Source organism: Mastomys coucha, unplaced genomic scaffold (assembly GCF_008632895.1).
Source record: "Mastomys coucha isolate ucsf_1 unplaced genomic scaffold, UCSF_Mcou_1 pScaffold20, whole genome shotgun sequence".
NCBI classification, from domain to species: domain Eukaryota; kingdom Metazoa; phylum Chordata; class Mammalia; order Rodentia; family Muridae; genus Mastomys; species Mastomys coucha.
The window spans coordinates 135842521-135861949 of NW_022196903.1; the positions used below are offsets into that span (position 1 = coordinate 135842521).

At 37.5% G+C, this 19429-nt stretch overlaps 1 protein-coding gene across 1 annotated transcript in view; it reads right to left on the bottom strand.

Moving 5' to 3' along the window:
* The window catches only part of LOC116098422 (solute carrier organic anion transporter family member 1A1-like), a 40762-nt gene that overhangs the window by 2066 nt on the left and 19267 nt on the right, over nt 1–19429 (bottom strand). Inside the window, exons 7-13 of the mRNA XM_031381043.1 lie at nt 15102–15323; nt 12966–13130; nt 11488–11683; nt 9287–9452; nt 6395–6567; nt 3129–3193; nt 1565–1682 (exon numbers count right to left, since the gene is read on the bottom strand). Of these exons, the coding sequence (XP_031236903.1) occupies nt 1565–1682; nt 3129–3193; nt 6395–6567; nt 9287–9452; nt 11488–11683; nt 12966–13130; nt 15102–15323 (1105 nt within the window). The remainder of the gene's footprint in view (nt 1–1564; nt 1683–3128; nt 3194–6394; nt 6568–9286; nt 9453–11487; nt 11684–12965; nt 13131–15101; nt 15324–19429) is intronic.

Consider the following 19429-nt stretch of genomic DNA (forward strand, 5'->3'; position numbering starts at 1 on the left):
GACAGGGTTTCTCTGTATAGCCCTGGCTGTCCTGGAACTCACTCTGTAGACCAGTCTGGCCTCAAACTTGGAAATCTACCTGTCTCTGACTCCAAAGTGCTGGAATTAAAGGCATGCACCACCACCACCCAGCCAGTTTGTTCATTTTCATGTATAATTTTGCATGTGTCAGCAGGAAATCTGTACAAGTTTTATGAAATGAATTGGGTAATTTTAACTTTCAGGATTTCTTACAATAACTTATATACTGTTATGAGTATCTAATCTTTGTCAGTTTGCTAAAACATGCCTTAAGGTTTCTGGAGTTAATGTGTTGGGAAGTAGTCGTTTGTCATATGCATATTTCTAAATAGCTATGAATAGCTTCCTTTATTTTCTCAACATATTCATAGTAAAATCTGGTGTGATAAATAGTGTTTTATACTTCATACAATCCAGACTCTTCTAGAAAGAAACTTTCAGTAAAGGCTGTTGTGGATGATGGTGTCCTGTGAACATGTCATGAGACATTGTTTTGATTACATTACTTGAGGTGAGAACACCAAGCCCACAGTTGGTGGCACCATTCCTTAGCCAGAAAATACTAGACTTTACTACATTTGAAGAGGAAATGCTCACAGCTGTTTCTGCAGAGCGAAAGTATAACTATAGTATATATGCATAGATGATCAAGACTTCTAATATAACAGTCTAGAAATATAACTGATTTTTTTCTGGACTAGAAATAGATTTCGAAATATGCTATTTTCCTGCCACTGGTATAAAAGACTTTGACAGGAGATAAATTGCCTTACAATTCCAGGATAGAGTCCACCATTGTGGGTATGTCCCTGGGGATGGGGAAGCAGTGAAACCACAGTTTGGTCACTGTAGTGTTAGTGACGTCTGCCCAAGTAGCATCAGAGTGGTGGGAAATAGATGGGTAACCGCTTTAAATCAAAGCAGCCTCATGAAACCATACACAACTGCATGGACCCTGCCTATCTCAGAGAGACAGCTCCCTGGTCTCATGGTTCCTAAGGGTAATGGCTCCAGTAATTATATCATTCCCCTTGTGGCACTCTCAGCAGACTTGTAGCATAATCACTTTACTGAGCTAAGTTTTGTTAATAAGCTTGCTAACCAATAAATCCAGCAGTTTCCCAGAGATGTGACCAAGAGTGAAATGTAGATAGCAGGTGTCTTTTCAAGATAATCCCTGGCTACAGCATCTGGCACATTTTATTAAACTGCGTGGGACTACACAGATTTGAGGTTCTCATTGAGTCAGGCTGCATGCATGAGTAGGCTGGAGAGCTTTCCCCTCCCAATCCAGAGACTCCAAGCAGATACCTCCTCACTCTCTAAATTATTTTGGTGGGTTGTGTTAGGAAACCCACTCATGCTTAAATAATTTAAGCATTGTAGGAATGATGGGAAATTTTTAAAATATGTAAAAAGGAAAGTATTCCACCTACGTGCATTCTGAAAATGAAGCCAAATATAATCTTATCACTCAAGAAAAATTTAAATATGAGTGAGGACATTTAATGCTACAAAAGTAGATCGCAAGTGCTATCATTACCTGTAGCTGTTTATATCATACATCCTGCATGCTCCTGGCTGACCACATTTCAAAGTTCCCCAATGTAAACATGTTTTATCAATCAAAGCGCCAAAATAAACAGGTGCAGGAATGCCAGCTACAGTGAAGAGAGAAAAAAATCAAAACAAAATAGACCCCAAACAATCAACAACCACAAAAACAAAACCCCAACCCATTGAAAGGAAAAAATGGGGGGAGAGGTTTTTTCACTTGGAAACACTTCAATTTTCCTATTTTTTAAAACACAATATAACAAATTATAAATCAAATGTTATAAACTTGCTTTTAGGAATCATAAGTTAATGTAAACTTTTGAGATCACAACAAATAAAAGCTATGTATAAAATGCTAAGAAATTACTCCATGAGTTTATAATTATGAACCACATGTATTTCTTGAAATGTCTTTGTTGTGTTTCTGTATTTCTAACTAACAAAAGCCATTACCTACTGATTTTTTATTGAATCTACTAAAAGATAAAGGTTAATTAAGTTTAGGTAAGTTCTTTAAAGATAAGAGAAAATATTTTTATTTCTACAATGACTTCATTCTCAGACTAATTACTAATAACCAGTTCCAAACACAAGGGCTTGTAAACTGAAGTTCAGGATAATGTGGGCAGAGCACACCTATGTTCAAGATATTTCAAGTTGATGGGACTTCTTGCATGTGGATACTTGGACTATTGCAGATCCAAAGACAAATTATCTCTACCTCTTTTACCGATAATTCATTGTCCCATTCTTATGTCTGTCCTTATGTCTCTGTGGCTATTGCATGAAGCCGTTGGGTGATATCTTGATTTAAGAGGCAGTACAGGAAAGAGGACTTACAGTATTTAGCCCCCACCCACTAAAATACTAAGAATGCCAACAGCTAGCATCTGAGCCCACAGCACAGATATTTCTGCTTTTCTGTAACTAACCTACCTGGCATTCCTACAGGTATCTTTGAGAAGTGCCTTGTTCATGGATTCCTTTTTTCTCTAACTATAAACATCACAAAGTAGCCCTCATGTTCTAACATTATATTTGGATGATCTTAATCTGTGTGCTCATGTCATGGTAACTCATGTTTGATTCTAGACTAAAACCCTTATTCTCTTTAAGGTAAAAAGTGTGTTTGGGGTTGCCAATGTGTGGTGGTTTGACTGAGCTTGACCCTGAAAGTAGCAGTATTAGGAGGTGTTGGCCTAGGTGTGGCCTTGTTGGAGGAAGTAGGTCACTGTGACCCTCCTTCTAGCCGCCCATGAGACAGTCTTTCCTGGCTGAAGGCAGATCAATCTGCAGAACTCTCAGCTCCTCCAGCACTATGTCTGCCTGCATGCTGCCATGCTTCCTGCCTTGATGATGATTGACTGAACCTCTGAAATTGTAAGGCAGCCCCAGTTAAATGTTTTCTTTATAAGAGTTGCCTTGGTCATGGTGTCTGTTCACAGCATTGGAAACCCTAAGACAAGAGTTAAGTATAGCTTCCTATCAGAAAAAAGAATTGGATGCTAAGCACTTAATATTGGTCTATATGCTGGGGATATTATTCATACCAAATATTCTTAGGAAAAATGCATGTAATCCAACTCCAAGTGACTTCTCTTCAGACTTGACACTCCTGAAAAATACATACAAACTTAAAACAAACAAACATACATACATACATACATACAAGTTCATCGGTCAAATCCATATCTGTCTTAGTATCTTCCCAATGACAGTAGTAGTTCATGATTATAATGCTTAACATTTTCATCCTGAAGTGAGAATGTTATAGCTCTACCTTTGTGATGCACATACAGAAGAAGGATGGAAAGGTTGTCTAGCCTCTGACCTCCACACATCTAAAGCAAGGTTGAGCCCTTTAACAGTTAGACAGTGTGTGCTAACCCAGATGAACAGATTCCTGGTTACCATGGCAGATACCATGCCATACCAATGATAATGACCCTAGACTTTGAAACCAGAAACTACATAAATTATTCTCCTAAGGTTTGGGTTTTGTTTGTTTGTTTTGTTTTTTGTTTTGTTTTGCCAGACATTTTGTTGTATTAATAAAACAATCACATGCCGTATGAAAACTGGAGACATGGTAAATGCAGTTCAACAAAAGAGAGAAAGAATCCATTATGCACATTATGACATTAAGAAAATGTTATGTGGAATTATTGACCTTAGGTGTTTTTTTCTCCTGTATTGCCAAAAATTAGACTTGAGGTGGTTTTGAGAATTAAATACAAAGTAGAGGCCTATTAGGATACAAACTGAAAAATATTCTTGTAAATTAGGAATACTGAAACCCTTTTTAAAATGTGGTCTTTTCCCACCAAATATACCCTTGTGTAAGGAAATCATAATATATGCAACTTGTTATTTCATTTAGGGAGTGACTCCATGAAAAAGTTCAAGAAAACACTACAATATAGAAGAGTCATGATAGAATACAATCAGTAGTACTTTATCCATCATTTACCTTGCAATCATCAAATTCAGCAAGAAAAACAAAGAAATGCAAGAAAAATAATTTGAATAGACACTAGCCTCATTACATCAAGAAATCACACATTTGAGTTAAAAGATTGCTCAGTAGGTGAAGATTCTTGCCTCCAAGCCTGACAAACTATTTCAATATGTAGAACCCACATGATGAAAAGAGAACCAACTCCTGTGAGATGTTCTCTTATTTCAATATGAATGGCTGTTGAAATAAACACACACACATACACACATACACATATTCAGGTACACACAAAATGTTTTAAATAATCATACAGTAAAATATAAATTAACCTTGTTTTTTTGTTGTTTTGTCTTTTGTTTGTTTTGTTTTGGGGGGGTTTTGTTTTGTTTTGTTGCCCCCAGTGGAAGAGTCAACATCAAAATGTAAGATAATTTAAAAAGTGAGTGAGGTATGGAAGTTAGAATAGGCATATAGTTATGAGAGCATCTTTTGAGAGCATATTTGCAAAGTCTAACAGAAGAGTTCAAATCTCATCTGCCCTTCACTAAGACTGTCCTCTTCTATGAGAAAAATTCATCCTTATCAACTGATCATGCAGTTTTGGAATTGAGGCATCTGAAGAAGTGAGAGAGAAAGGAGACACCACTTAGCCACATTAGCTAAATCTGCCTGGCAGGTGATGGGGTGACAGATGTCACAGACAAATGACCCTCACTTTCAAGAATAAGTCTTAAGTCTTATTCACTAGCAATACTTGATGCCTTTATCTGTCCATGAACTTATGAACAAGGCACACAGCACATCTCCATTTGGAGAATATTCAAAATATAACCTTACAATGGAAAATGAATACAGGGCATATGTCTATGCTATTCCTGAATTAGTATAATGAATAGAAGCAGGTGAAAGGAAGAAGAAAGTGGAAGGAAAGGAAAGGTTAGACCAAAGGAAAGAAGAAAGAAAAAGAGAGGAGAGGAGAGCAGAGGAGGGAGGAAGGGTAGGATGGTGTAGGTTAGGCTAAGGGGGGAATGGGAAGGGAAGATAGGAGAAGAGAAGAGAAGAGAAGAGAAGAGAAGAGAAGAGAAGAGAAGAGAAGAGAAGAGAAGAGAAGAGAGGAGAGGAGAGGAGAGGAGAGGAGAGGAGAGGAGAGGAGAGGAGAGGAGGGAAGGGAAGGGAAGGGAACAGAGAAGTGAGGGAAGAAGAAAAGGGATGCAATGGAGAAGGGAAGGAGAAAGATTTGGATAAGGAGGACAAGGAGCAGGGACACAAAGGGAATGTAGACAAGTTAATGGAAAAGACCAGGATAAAGAGGGAATGAAGTGAGAAATGACAATCTTGGTTCACTCTAAAAGGATAAAGTGTTAAGAATAACACACCATGGTTAATTCAACATTGCTTCTGAATTCCAATGAGACAGGAAAGGTGGGGTTGAACTATTTCCCACTGCTTGTGGGTGTGAAGTTTGATAGACTGGAAAAAACACCTGCTAATAATATAAAATTTTGAAATAGGCTGTGTAACTTGCTCAGTTTGTGTCATGGTTGAATGTCTATCATTGCACTCATGTACCTCCTGGTTAAAGAATATCTAGTATTGCATTCATGTTTTTTGTTAAAGACAGATTGGGCTCAGAATGTCAAGGTGAACTGGATGATTTTACACAGACTTTCACACTCTGCCAGCCAGTTAGCTGAGCCATAGAAAATGAGCACTAGACAACTACTCTCAAAACAAGAAGTCTTTTCTTTTAGGCATAATAAGGGGAGAAGATAGTAAAGGATAGGAAGGAAATTTTCAGAAAACTTAAAATTACTTTTAAATTTAGAAGTCCACACTGTAACAGTCTTGATAAAGGAATCTTACTTAGAACATTGAGGTTCTTGGAACCATGACTCTAAGGGTGTTTCTTCTGAAAAAAAAAATTAATAAAGGACAAAAATAAATCTAGATGGTAGTATTTGGATGGGACAGTGGATAAACATGCTTCCCTCAAAGGCTTGATGACCCAAGTTCAGTCTCTGGAGCCCAGAAATATATGTAAAAAAAATTAAAATAAAAAGACCAATTCCATGGTATGCATCTCTAATTACTTCAGAGAAATAAAAGGAGAAATCAGAATTGCTTGCAACCTTAGGCAGGTCAGCTGGAGTACACAGGTAGACCAGCAGCAGAAATACCAAGAAAGACCATGCCTCAAATAGAAAGTGAAAGGAGAAAACAGATTCCTCAACATTCTGACCTGCCTGAAGCACATAGGATCCCACATCATGTACACATGTGCACACCTGTCATATACTCAATACGCACATACTACTCGGAATGAAAAAGAGAAAACTAAATGATGACTTTGCTTATTACCTCAGAAGAACCATGAACCCAGGTATGGCTGAGAGAGAGAAGGTGAAACTGGAAATTACTGCTAAGATTAAAAAGTACTTTAGCTTGTTATCACATTCAGGGCCTTTTTTACACAGCCCCAGGACTGCAGATGAGTTTCCCGATGACCGAATGCAGCTGCAATTTTGAAACACCTGTCAAAGAAGAACAATATTGGGCTTAAACTTTCAGTATTGTCTGCACAGCCAGTTGGATCAAAATGGAGAGTGTTAGGTCAATGATATGACTCAGAGAAAGAGCACTCACCTAGTTTGAATGAGGACTTGAGTTTGAGCACAAATGCCATTAAATAAAAAAACACTAAATAATTAAAATGTAGGTTAATTGTCCTTTTTATTTCCGTCTCATTTTTGGTATCTCAGATTTTTGTCATCAAAATATAAAAGGTAGATTTTAAAATTTGGTATATTTTAAACCTACTGAGTAAATTTGCAAACATTCACTTATTTTGAATTCAAACTTTATCTTTACCTTATTTTATTTGTTTGGTTGCTTTTACATGTATGCATGTATGCATGTATTGTGTATATGTGGGTATGGTGTTCATGCATGTGCATGTATATGTCTATGTCTGCATATTTTTGAGCCACGGCATGCATGTAGACGTCAGGAAACAATGTATAGGATTTAGTTCTATCTATCATTTGGAACCCAGAATATGATTCTACTAGTAAGAGTTGGTAATAAATGCCTTTACACAGTTAGGCAATTTTCTAGCCCACAGATAATTTTAAAAATTAAATAAAAATGGGTTTGTTTGTTTTCCCCTACTACTAAGTACTAAAATATCATGTGTGTCAGAATGTTGGTGAAATAGTTAGGTACTTACTCATATAACAAAGTTATGTCCCCAAAGAAAAGTGTCTACTTAAAAAATAAAGCCAATATTTTTTGAATTGTTATGTTCCCAAGTCCGATTTCCAACCATCTCTAAGTATTCTAGCATGTTTAAGGAAAGAAAGAAAAATGTTTGATTCTTTATCATGCTAAACTATCATGATGGGGAGCTGGGGAGATGGAACAGTCAATAATGGCCTGTACAAGCATGAGGATGTAAGTTCACATCCCCAGCACTCATGTAAAAAATGCATGAATAGAGGATGTGCTTGCATCACTGATGCTCTGAAAGTGGGAACAGGAGTCTCTGCGAGGTGGCAGACCATGAGAGAAAGTGTGGTAAGGTTGAGCTAAAGGCTAGAAGCCGCAGACTCCCTGAAGGGACAGTAAGAGCTTTGCCTGCTCTCAGCACCAGGTCCCTGTCTTGTAGCACCCTATAGAGAGACTTATGGCCATCAGTCACATAAGGGCAATGTCCCCAAGCCCTTTCACATGTAGATGAGGCAACCCTAACATCCAAGACCAAAACAATAGGAAAAGAGATGTGACCACAGTCAAGTAGCCTCAAAACAGAGTTCTCCATTCTAATGAGTTACATAGAGGCCTGGAGAGTGATGCCAATCAACTTACCTTCCCAGACAGTCCTCCCTCCAAAAGTTATTTAATCTCAGGCCCACCCTGAGAAGTGGGGTATGATTTTATGCACCCACTTTCCACCATGACAATAAGTTATTTGGAACCATGAACTAACTCTCCTACAGAGCTGCACCTTAGTCTCCCGCAGAAGGCCTCTCTGTGCTCTCAGCCATAATTGCTATCAAGCTAAGAACAATCCCTCTGCCAGGACAGGCCAGACAGAGATCCCCTTCCCTCCACACTCTCACCCTCCCACTACCTCTACGCTCCAGGGCTAGACATTGTTCCAAGCCCATGGGCTCCAGATTCCCATTTTCAGTTCTTTAGCAACTACTAGCAGTGCCTGGATGTCCAAGAGCCTGGTAACCCCACAGCCCTGGCCTCATCGCAGGCCCAGGGAACCTCTAGCCAGCTTCTGCTTTCCCACATCTCCGACTGTGCTTTCCCACCCCTGGAGCAATGCCTTGGTGTTTTCCTATAGACCAGTACCCACTACAGTAGATGCATAGGGTAAGTGTAGTCAAACTCCCTGTGTTCAATCCCACCAAGCAACTGTGCCCAGTGGCGGTCATTAGCTAACAACCCTACAACTCCCTGGGTTCACTTGCCAGGCAGCTTAACAGAACCAGAAAATTCTAGAACACTGAAATCCTGTTTCAGAAGCACAAAGTCCATGGAAGCTGAGAATCAAGAGACACCCACCTTCTGACCTCCATATGTACATGCTCTTACATAACACACACGTAAACCCTCAATCAATCAATCAATCAATAATAAACGACAGACAAATAGTGGACAAAACGTTCATGATATGAAAAGTTTTCTGTCAATCTCAACTACACAGCAAGTCTGAGGCCATCCTGGGATTCATGAAACCTTATCTCAACAAAGGGAAAATTCTGTGCAGAGTAATTATTAGTTTTAATGTTGATTTTTATGTATGCTTCTGTATATATGTTAATACAAACAAGTTCATGCTGGTGCCTGAGAAAGTCAGAAGAGTGTCAGAGGCATGGAACTGGAGTTGTGAGCCACACCGTCTATGTTCAGAGATCTAACCCAGTCCTCTGAGCAGCCAGTGCTCTTTACACATGAGCTATCTCCCAACCCATCCAGAGCATTTAAACTCAGAGCATTTGAACGATGATTTCAATTCTTCGCAATTACCAAATAACGCTCAGACTCTGTCAAGGTTTTATATAATCTCTAGGAATTGTAACATCAAGTATGCATATACAGAGTAAATTGAGTTGTTTATAAAAATATTAACCTATTTTAAGCAAGGACTATTCTTTAGTTTTTAGCAGATGACGGCTTAGGTCACAGCACATGTTAACCCAGGACACAAAACCCCAGCCCAAACACTGAAAGGATTGTTACCATGTTGGTTCCGGTTCCAACAAACTTCTTACAGCCCGCGAGGCAGGCTGTCATGTATGCTAGGCCATTGTCCCCACACACCGGATCCCATGTGTTCGTTAAGCAGCTACACCTTGTGTTGCAATCAGCAAGGATGCTATTGTCCACATATAGTTGGTGCTGAACTCTAAAATGATTGGAAATAATGTCATGAACGCTGAAAAATCTACCCAAGCACTTTATTTTCTTCTTTTTATCTCGGCATGTACACACACGAGGAGAGAGAGAGAGAGAGAGAGAGAGAGAGAGAGAGAGAGAGAGAGAGAGAGAATCATCTCCCCCAAGACAGAAACAGAAATCTTTCATATATCAATATGTAGTCCTTATACTATGATTTTGGCCCACAAGTTATTTGTTCCAGTGGTCTCATGAATTCATTTTTAGTTACATCAAAACCAAAACTAAAGTGCCCACCTTATGGGAAAATATTCTGCTATCAAAGCTAAATTAAAGAGGGCTAATCTCTCATTGATCTGCATGATGGGAAGTAATGAAAGAGGGTTGATTTGAACAAAATCTGCAATTTCCATTTATAAGATGGGTGGTGCATTTAGCTCACAAAATGGAGTGTTTGACCACACACACATGATCTTCTGAGAAAGTGCCCAGCACTGACAAGAGATTTAAACAGAAAAATATGGGAGTCTAGAGGCTAAATTCAAATCCTATTCTTCAAGCACAATGTGGAGTCAGCGTGACAGGAGATGGACTTAGTGTGTACAATTTTCTCTGGTGGTCTGGGAGCCATTTCTTGTAAACACACTAATCCCTCCTAAGTTCCAATTTGTACATCTCCAAAGTGAATGGAAAATTTCCTATCTTAAAAAATAAATAAAATCAGCTTTTATATATATATATATATATATATATATATATATATATATATGCAATGTTTCATGTGTTGTACACAATTATACAAATATATAATTACTTATTTTATACTCCAAATCATTTAAATCTACAATTCTTAAGAATGTTGAAAGGAAATTTAATTTTCATGTCTGTCTCTTTTTCACTTTCCCTCTCTGTCATGAGTGTTTTGATTGTTTGAGTGTGTGTGTGTGTGTGTGTGTGTGTGTGTGTGTGTGTAGTTTGTGTGTAGGAAGATGTTTGCAATGGCATGCATGTGGTAATCAGTAGATACTCTTCCACCTTGTTAGAGACAGAGTCCCCTGTTCACTGAAGCAATGCCAGATTAGCAGATCCATGAGCTTTCAGGTTTCCTGCCAATCCAACTCAGCTCCCAGTAGGAGTCCTGGGATTAAAGATAGCCTACAGCTTCTACTTTTAAATGGGTTCTCTCTGCATGGATCTTTTTTATTTTTTCATTTTTTTTTTCTGAGACAGGTTTTCTCTGTGTAGTCCTAGCTGTCCTAGCACTCACTCTGTAGACCAGGCTGTCCTTGAACTCAGAAATCCACCTGCCTCTGCCTCCCAAGTGCTGGGAATAAAGGCGTGTGCCACCACTGTCCAGCTTCTCTGCATGGATCTTTATCATTGTTCTCTCTCTCCCCCACCTTACCCCCACCTCCTGCCATTCTGAAATGAACCTCAAGTATATGGTTTACTTCATTTTAACCGATTGGGTGATCTTATAAGTATGCCCTAAACTAAGTTTTAAATTTCTCAGGCTAATATATAATATAACCAAGAAACATGTAAAATGCAAAATCTAAGATTACAGAGTACACGTGACATACTATACCAGTGACATCTATAAACATACACATTAATTGACTTACCATGTATTAGACTCAATTATGCTAACTTTGAGCCCATTGTAGATATTTATGAAAACTTGTAGCCTGTACAGTCAACTTTAAAGCTACTTGTTTATTGGAGTATGAAATACATGAATAACCTAGGCTACAAAGCTCCAAATTACTTTCCAAATTATTTATTACACTTTAAAGCAGACTAGTATATCACCAACCATCCATATGCATGTGGAATAAACTTACACACTGATAGTCCTCAACCCATTTTAATAAGATCATACTTTGTATGAGATGGCATAAAATTGATGAATGGAAGAAAAATATAAAATAACCATGGATCACTGCCATTAAGTTATAATAAAATGATCTGGCCATGAACAATCTTTGGAAAAAGTGAATCAGCAATTGTGAAAATATTTTGATCTTCATTAGGAAACTACATACCCTTTAAAAGACGTAGTTAATCCAACAACTGGGGCATTATCACAGGTAATCAAAAAGTTACAGAAGTAAAGGAGATACTCAGAGAAGGACAGGCACAATGCTAGATATGCAGCTTTCTTGACAGGAATCTTAAACTTCTTCATAATAAAGCCACCAATTAAATATCCAAGGCATAATGGAGGTAAGTTACAAACGCCTATAATCACAAGTGAAATAGTATTCATAAGGACATCAGAAAAATAAATATGTTATCAATTTGTGCAATACATCTTACTTAAGAAACAATTTATATTAAATATACCATGATTCTACTCCTATTCAATCATACATTACATAAAATGAGGTTTACAAATGCCCATAACACCTCTTCAAAAACACAATTAGCATTTACTTAATCATTTGCAGAAGGTTATAAACACCTTTATGAGGATTATACAAAACACACACCCACACACAATTAAATATTTAATTTGTTTCTTTCCACTCTGTGTATTGGGAATTTGACTTTGCCCCAGGTGATTTTGAAGATTGCTACTGAATCTGTGTTTATCAAGTGTAAAACATTTTGTGCATTGTTGATGTCCAGCATTTTTCCACCCTGACTCATTTTCCCTATACAAAATCAAAGAAAAGGGAAAGAAAGAAAGAAAGAAAGAGAGAGAGAGAGAGAGAGAGAGAGAGAGAGAGGGAGGGAGGGAGGGAGGGAGGGAGGAAGGAAGGAAGGAAGGAAGGAAGGAAGGAAGGAAGAAAGAAAGAAAGAAAGAAAGAAAGAAAGAAAGAAAGAAAGAAAGGGAGGGAGGGAGGGAAGAAGGGAGGGAGAGAGAGAGAAGGAGAGAGACAGAGAGAAAGGAAAAGAGAAAAATCCTGTGTAGGGTGGATTCACACAACATTAGCCCCAGAGTTGGAAGAATTTAATCATCTTTTGCAGCAACACACCACTGCATTTAATCTTATACGTCTTAAGGTGAGGACTGGGATTTGCACTTTCAGGGAATTCTAGATCATGTGATCTCATGATCCTCAGTTTTCAGCGGTAAAATAGGGTCCCTGGGTTCAGTGGACTAGCAAGAAAAGCAGGGTGTGGCTGAGCAGACTGATCAGACCAACAGGGGTCTGGGGTACTGAGTTAAGGGGAAATGTGGAGAGCAATAACTGAAGCCCAGATGTAAAATGTGGGTGCAAGATACAGAAGCCCAGTGAGATAACTCTGTATTATAACATATTGGCATTTGAAAACTGACTAATATGAGCTTCTCCTATGATTTCTATAACTATGATTTCCATTCAGTTTGGAGAGAAACCAGAGAGGGAATTTCGGGTTTCTTTCTTCTTTTATCCTTTCTTGATTTCCTTGGAGATTTTTAGGAAGAAGTTTACAAGAATTTCCTAAGAGATTTCATTTCCTTGTATTTTCCTAGTCAGATTATCTTACTGTTAGACATGTCCTTGTGTGAGGGGAGGTGCTAGAACGTACATACCTATGAGGAATACTGCCTCTGCAGTAGATTTTCCATATTGCTGTTCCAGGTATTTGGGCAAGAAGGTAAAAGTACTGATAAGTCCATTCATCTGGAGCACACCCACAAAAGTTAAAAGCATGTACATAGGATTGCAGGAGAGGCTCTTCATAAATAGCAGGAAATCTGAAACAAGAGAGCATACACACCACCACCCTAACTTGACCTTCCTTGCATTTTGTGTCCAGTTCTCCTAAAAATATCACCGATTGTTTGCTATAACACAAATGTGTTTGATAAATCTTTCTCCTTGGTACTAAAGTTCTATATCATTGTTTAAGTCACATTCATGTTAGTGACACAACAGGCTTATACATGAATCAAAGCACAACTGTGAGAACAAACAAAACTAAAAAAAAAAGATTGGATTGTGTCTCTGTCTACATTTTCATTTGCTTCTCTCTCATTTCCTTCTATTATACATTCACCAGAGAGGGACTAGTCTGTTTTCTGGAATCAGTGAGGAACTAGCTTTGATGAAGTTTCATTTCTGACTCTGATGTTATTGCCCTTTAATGCAAGAATGGCTAAGCTAACAGTTTAGGAATGCTCCAGGAATTATGCTGCAGCCCACACAACCCTAGCATCTCACCAGCTCTTCACAGGACAAGTGAGAAGCACCTAATGATAATCATAAACACCTCTGAACTCAAAGCTCTCACTGTAAGTAATGCTGACCAGCTGGTGAATATCAGGAACCTTCCAAGTGTGCCCTCTTTAAGAAGCTGAAGGTCAAGTTTGTAGCCTGTCTCTAGGAAATGGATTGGATCTCACTGGAGATGGTTTGGCTGAAACCCACAGTTAACAGTCTCTTTCCTTTTCATCTCTTCTGTCTTGATTTTCTAACTTTATACTATCCATAAATTGCCTCAAGTTCCATTTGGATAAAAGTACTAAGAATAAAACATCTAGAAGTAGAGGCAGAGCAGTTTAATGAAAAGGAATGGACTCTAGTAGCAAAACCCATCTTTTTGAGTGAGATGACTGCAGTCGCTAATCCTGGGAGCTTTAGAACTCATGTTTGTTGACATCCCTATCCTCCTAAATGAGTCTCCACAGTTCACAGTCAAGTTCTGTTTGTCTTATTCTCTGCTAAGCTCTTTCCTAGTTTTGAAAATTAGATTGATCAGGCAGACCACAAGGTTGCACACATGTCAACATTTGCCCCTTCTGGAGACTCTTTAACATGGCTGTGATCCTAAGAAGGTTCAAGCCTCTGCACTGGCTCCCAGTGTGACTGGCTCCTTAGCCATGATCTTTAATGTTTAAGGCAGACATGTGACCATTCAGCACCCACTCATGTTAGGGGTTGTGAATGGTGAGGGAAATAGCAATATCATCAATAAAATGCACACCTACCACCGGAGCCTGTGCCATAACCACACAGAAACCCAGGATATTACAATTACTTTCATTTGACAGGGAAAGCACTGGAACCTCATCTTACAACTATACACTTTCAGAACTCTAGAGGACAAGCCGTGTCCCTCATGTACTAACTCTGACTTCTGGAGAATACTACACAACTTTGAAAATAGTGCCATGTTTTAAGAATGGGCACTTTTGAACAACACTCTGCTGTCCCACTGTAGCTTCTAACAGAAACATCTGCATTGTCAGTTTGTAACATTCCTGCTTATTTTAGGACAGTTTGTTCTAAGGGAACAATTCTATAAACTACCACACACCTTCAAATATAAAGGATAGATGTTATCCATTGGCCTTGACTTCGAAGATGCTCACAGCTAAACATTTTTCTTATCAGTTTTTTATCTTTGTCTTTATCTTTGATTTCTGGTAATTTTTTTTAACTTGGACTAATATTTTCTTAAAAATAGGACTGCCAAAACAGATGGGAAAATATATTTTCTCATTGAATGTTCAGATTGACGTAAATTTTTCAATCTACGTAAATTAATCTAATCTATCCAGGTTCTCTATCATGTCAGTTATTTTCAAGTGGTGACTGTAGAAGACATTTAACCCATCTGAGTAGGGACATTTGGTGACAAACTGTCCTAACTCAGCACAAGTGACAAGTGTCCACTAAGCACAGACCCATCTAAACCAAATAGAGTTTAAAGTTTCCATGTTTGCCTTTAGTGATTCCAAGGTTTTCCTCTTTGGCTCTTTCTCTGTACTTCTCAACTTTCTCATATTTAGTCACATCCCCATTATCCTGTAATCCCTCCTTTGGGATGGCTTTTGGCAAGAAGAAAAACGGGATGCTGGTCAGGATATTCACTCCTGCACAGACCAAAAAGCCAATCCACCAAGCACCGACCCAGCGTGTATCACTGGATGTTATGGTCAGGTCATCTGTAAAGAAATGTAGATATTGTATTAGCTTGTATAATTTTTTCATTAGTAAACTATACAAAAATTTTACAATCCATAAATTCATCTAAATATAATCTTTGTATATCATTGTTCACCATTGACATTGTTATCATTCTTGTTTGTGTCTTGAACTCCTAATCATCTTTATCTGCTTCCCCATGCTGGGATTACAGGCATCCACCACCTCACTGGGGTAATTCAGACCTTTAGAAAAAGTATTAGAGGTTGATCCATTCTGTGGAGTTAAGTTAAGTAAGAAGAAAAGGGTCTAAAGTAGTACATGTAGTAATAGTTAAAGGTTTATCTCAAAAAAGACAGAAACAAGATTCAAGACATTAAAGGAACTAGGTTTATCCTGATGTAGTCATGTCTTAAAATACCACAGTGGGTGAGGAAGGAACCAGTTCTGTGGCCAAGAGTTATTTATACTCTGATTTCAGGATATCTGACACCCTCTCTGACCTCAACAGGCACCCTCCCCCTAAACATACATAGACATGCATGGCATGGGCCTCCACCTGGGCCAGTCATTAGTTGGCTTTTCCCTCAAATTCTGCTCCATCTCTTAACAGTGCATATCTTGGAGGCAGAACAAATTGTGGGTGTAAGCATTTGTGAGTGGGTACTCCAGGACTGATCAGAGCCAGGAAAACAGAATGTCTCCCAGAAAACAATGAAGTCAGGGTTGGGACCCCTGCTGATTGATAAAGCTGCTTGCAAATGACAGTCTAAAATCCAAACTGACACATTTTTTTCCCTTAAAGGTATTAAGTAAGTTTTTTGCTTAATAGTAGGTAGGAGTGTCCATAGTAATTTTTAAAATGAATACATATCAACCTTAAATTTATATAAAGAAAGAGAATATAGGTATATTTATTTACCCACATGAGATATGTTTGATTTCAATTTGAAAGACAATGCTTTCTTTTTCTGTTACCAAATAACATTTTGCCCTAGGAAAGATATATTCTATTAGTTAATGTAAGGACCGAGAGTTGAGGTTGGGGTGGGGCTTTATTGCTTTTATCTTTTCCAGAGAAGAAATCATCCGACTTAGGAATTTGAAGACCCCTGGACAAGAGAAACATCTAAAGAGAAATGGTGGATCAGTAAGATCCAAGAAAAAGAGTAACAAGTGACATATAAAAAGTAATACTGTTGTGCTCACTAACTGTACTTGTTACTTATCATCTTGGCAATGCAGAATATAAATGGCTTTTGTTAGAGGAGATAAATAAATCATGTAAATACATGTCATAGAGACAATGTAATATTGTTTTACAATGTGTTTGAATGTATGCTTAAGCACTGAGATGAGAAGGAATTTAATAAAGTTGAATGCAGTGAAAAATGTTAAAGTAAGATAAAAATAATGATAGATATATTTACATAAAAAGTAAATCTCCAAAGCAGGGAGACAGAGATAAAAACTGATACAAATGTTTTAAGAGTACATAGACTATAAATAACCTAATGCTTTTGATCTCAATACTTGGGTGACAAATCAAAAAGAGACAGGCTCCTTGTAATCTCAAGGCCAGCCTGATCTACAGAGAAAATGAAGAACAGCCTGGGCTACACAAAGGAACCCTGTCTCAATACATAATAATAAATACATTTCATCATAGAGGAATGTATTAGACACTGTAAGTCTTGTTTTGATTTGGCAATATGAACATGGTTGCATGGTCAATGCTAATGATGATATTATATATTCTCTTTGAGAGTGGTCAAAATGGAGCAGACCTGGATAGAAAAGAGACTGCTATTGGATCAGCCAATACTTATAATTACTTCAAACTGCTGGACAAAGGTGTGTCATGGTGGAGGAGAGACTTTGTGTCAACAGGAAAGAAGAAAAGGTTTTAGATGTCGCCCAATGTGATAAGGATCAGATTGGAGAGAGGACCACCTCTGAAGATCTTGGCTACAAACAGGAAGAAAGAAATTAAGAAGACCAAACAGAACAGGTAGCATGATTTGTTGATCCCTGTATATGGAGCAGCCCTGAGACTGGCTGAGACAGAAAAAGGTCTTTAGCCAGAACTTAAGCTATACATAGCCAATGGATCTTGTTGGCTAAACATTCTTCAAGATTCATCAAGCCATCCTTTCATATGGCTTGGATAGAGGTTTATGTTGTAGTTTGGTTATACAATCCAAACTAACTTAAGAAAAATAGATGTCATTCACCTGCTCAAAAAGAAAACAAAGAATCTTCATTAACTGATCTGTGCACATTGCACATTCTATACCTTGTGTTAATAGGAAAATATGTTATCTCTGAAAGCTTTATGTGCACAGAAAAAAATTAAACAAAAAAGACAGCCTTGACAAGATTTGCCTTTGGGAATATTAGATGCTGGGGCTTAACGTTCCAGCCTCCTGCCTGAACTACCTCAGACTACATGAGTGCTGTTTCTTCTAAAGACTTGTTTCTAGGGAAAACTTCAAAAACATCTGGCTTATTTGGTGCAACCATACAGACCTTACAGAAATTCAGAATTTAAGTCTGAGCTTTCTCAGAACATAGACTGGACAACAAATTCTACAGCTGGGTTTCTTAAGACTTAACAATTTCCCCATTTTTCTTGGGCCCACAAAAGAAAACTTAGCCCCATTCATTCAGTAGGTGTTAGATGTTTGTTATCATTTAATAGGGGAAGGTTTCAATTAGTTATTTTCTCAAACCGGGAAGAGACCAAATAGGGAGGTTAGATTCAGGGATTTTTTTTTCCTTCTTTTCCTTTTCTCTATCCTTTTTTTCTTTATTATATAAGAGAAAGTGGTTAAAAAGAAAAGGGGGGAATATAGAACTATTACAAGAATATTAGATAAAAAGCAATATATTATTGAATCTACTAATATACAAACAAACAAAAAATTATAGCCATAGTCTTACATTGGTGGAGCTCTTTGTATTTTGAGGCAACATTGTGTTTATATTTTGTTACATTGCTATAAAATTTTATATAGTGATACAGAAATAAATTTATTTTGATACATTGATGTAAGTTATTGTATATTGATACAAATTTAAGGTTATTTTGATACACATAATATATGTATGTTTTCAATGTTTATTTGAGGTATTATACTTATATAATTCTTAAATACACAATATAAAGCTCTAGTCCTTTTGAAAGCTGCTCTTACAAACTGTTAGGGATAAAAAAAAATTACAAATTAATACTCAGGTACTCAAACTCATGGTCATATTAGATCATCATTTAGTTAATTACAATAAGATGTTTGCAAAGTTATTCTAAAATAACTTTGTTTTTTAAACAATCTTTGATAATTCAGATATACTATTGATAGTTTTCAAAAACATCAGAGATCCACAGTGGTTAAGAGTACTGAATGTTCTTCCAGGGGTCCTGAGTTCAATTCCAAGCAACCACATGGCTGCTCAAAAACCACCTGAAACAGGATCTGATGCACTCTTCTGGTGTGTGTCTGAAGACAGCTGCAGTATACTTATATAAACAAAAATAAACAAATCATTTTTAAAAAAAAAGAAAAGAAAAAATGCTGGCCAGAAAGGACAAATGGGTGCAGGGGAGTCGAATGACAAACTGCCAGTACAAGGTAAGCAAGTCTTTCATAGCTTTTGCTTCACAAATGTGTGTGTCAGATATGCTTGGCCAGAACACTGAAGATGGATGTTCTAATGTTACAGATACAATTCTGGGGATCTATTCAGGTAGCCAACTATGTCTTTCTTTTATATTATATGGCAAGCTGTTTGTCTACATTTCCTACTTACTCAAGCAATGTTTATTTCTTTCAGGTCTCTGATGGGTTTGAAGACTAGATAATTATAACCTCACAACTAAGCTTAAGTTGTTTAGGACTTAAGAAGATAGTTTTAGGTTCATAATATAAGTTAGGGTTGAAATTAAGTACAAAATCTTAAACATGTCCAGATAGAATAGATAATATCAAAAGTTGTCAAGTTCTAGAGGCTGGTCATTGTAAATGTAAATCTACCCTTGTAGTTTTTAATTGTTTCATAATTATTATATTTATATATAGTTTTTATTTGAAAGAAGATCCTTTTACTAGATTCAAATGGGGAATTG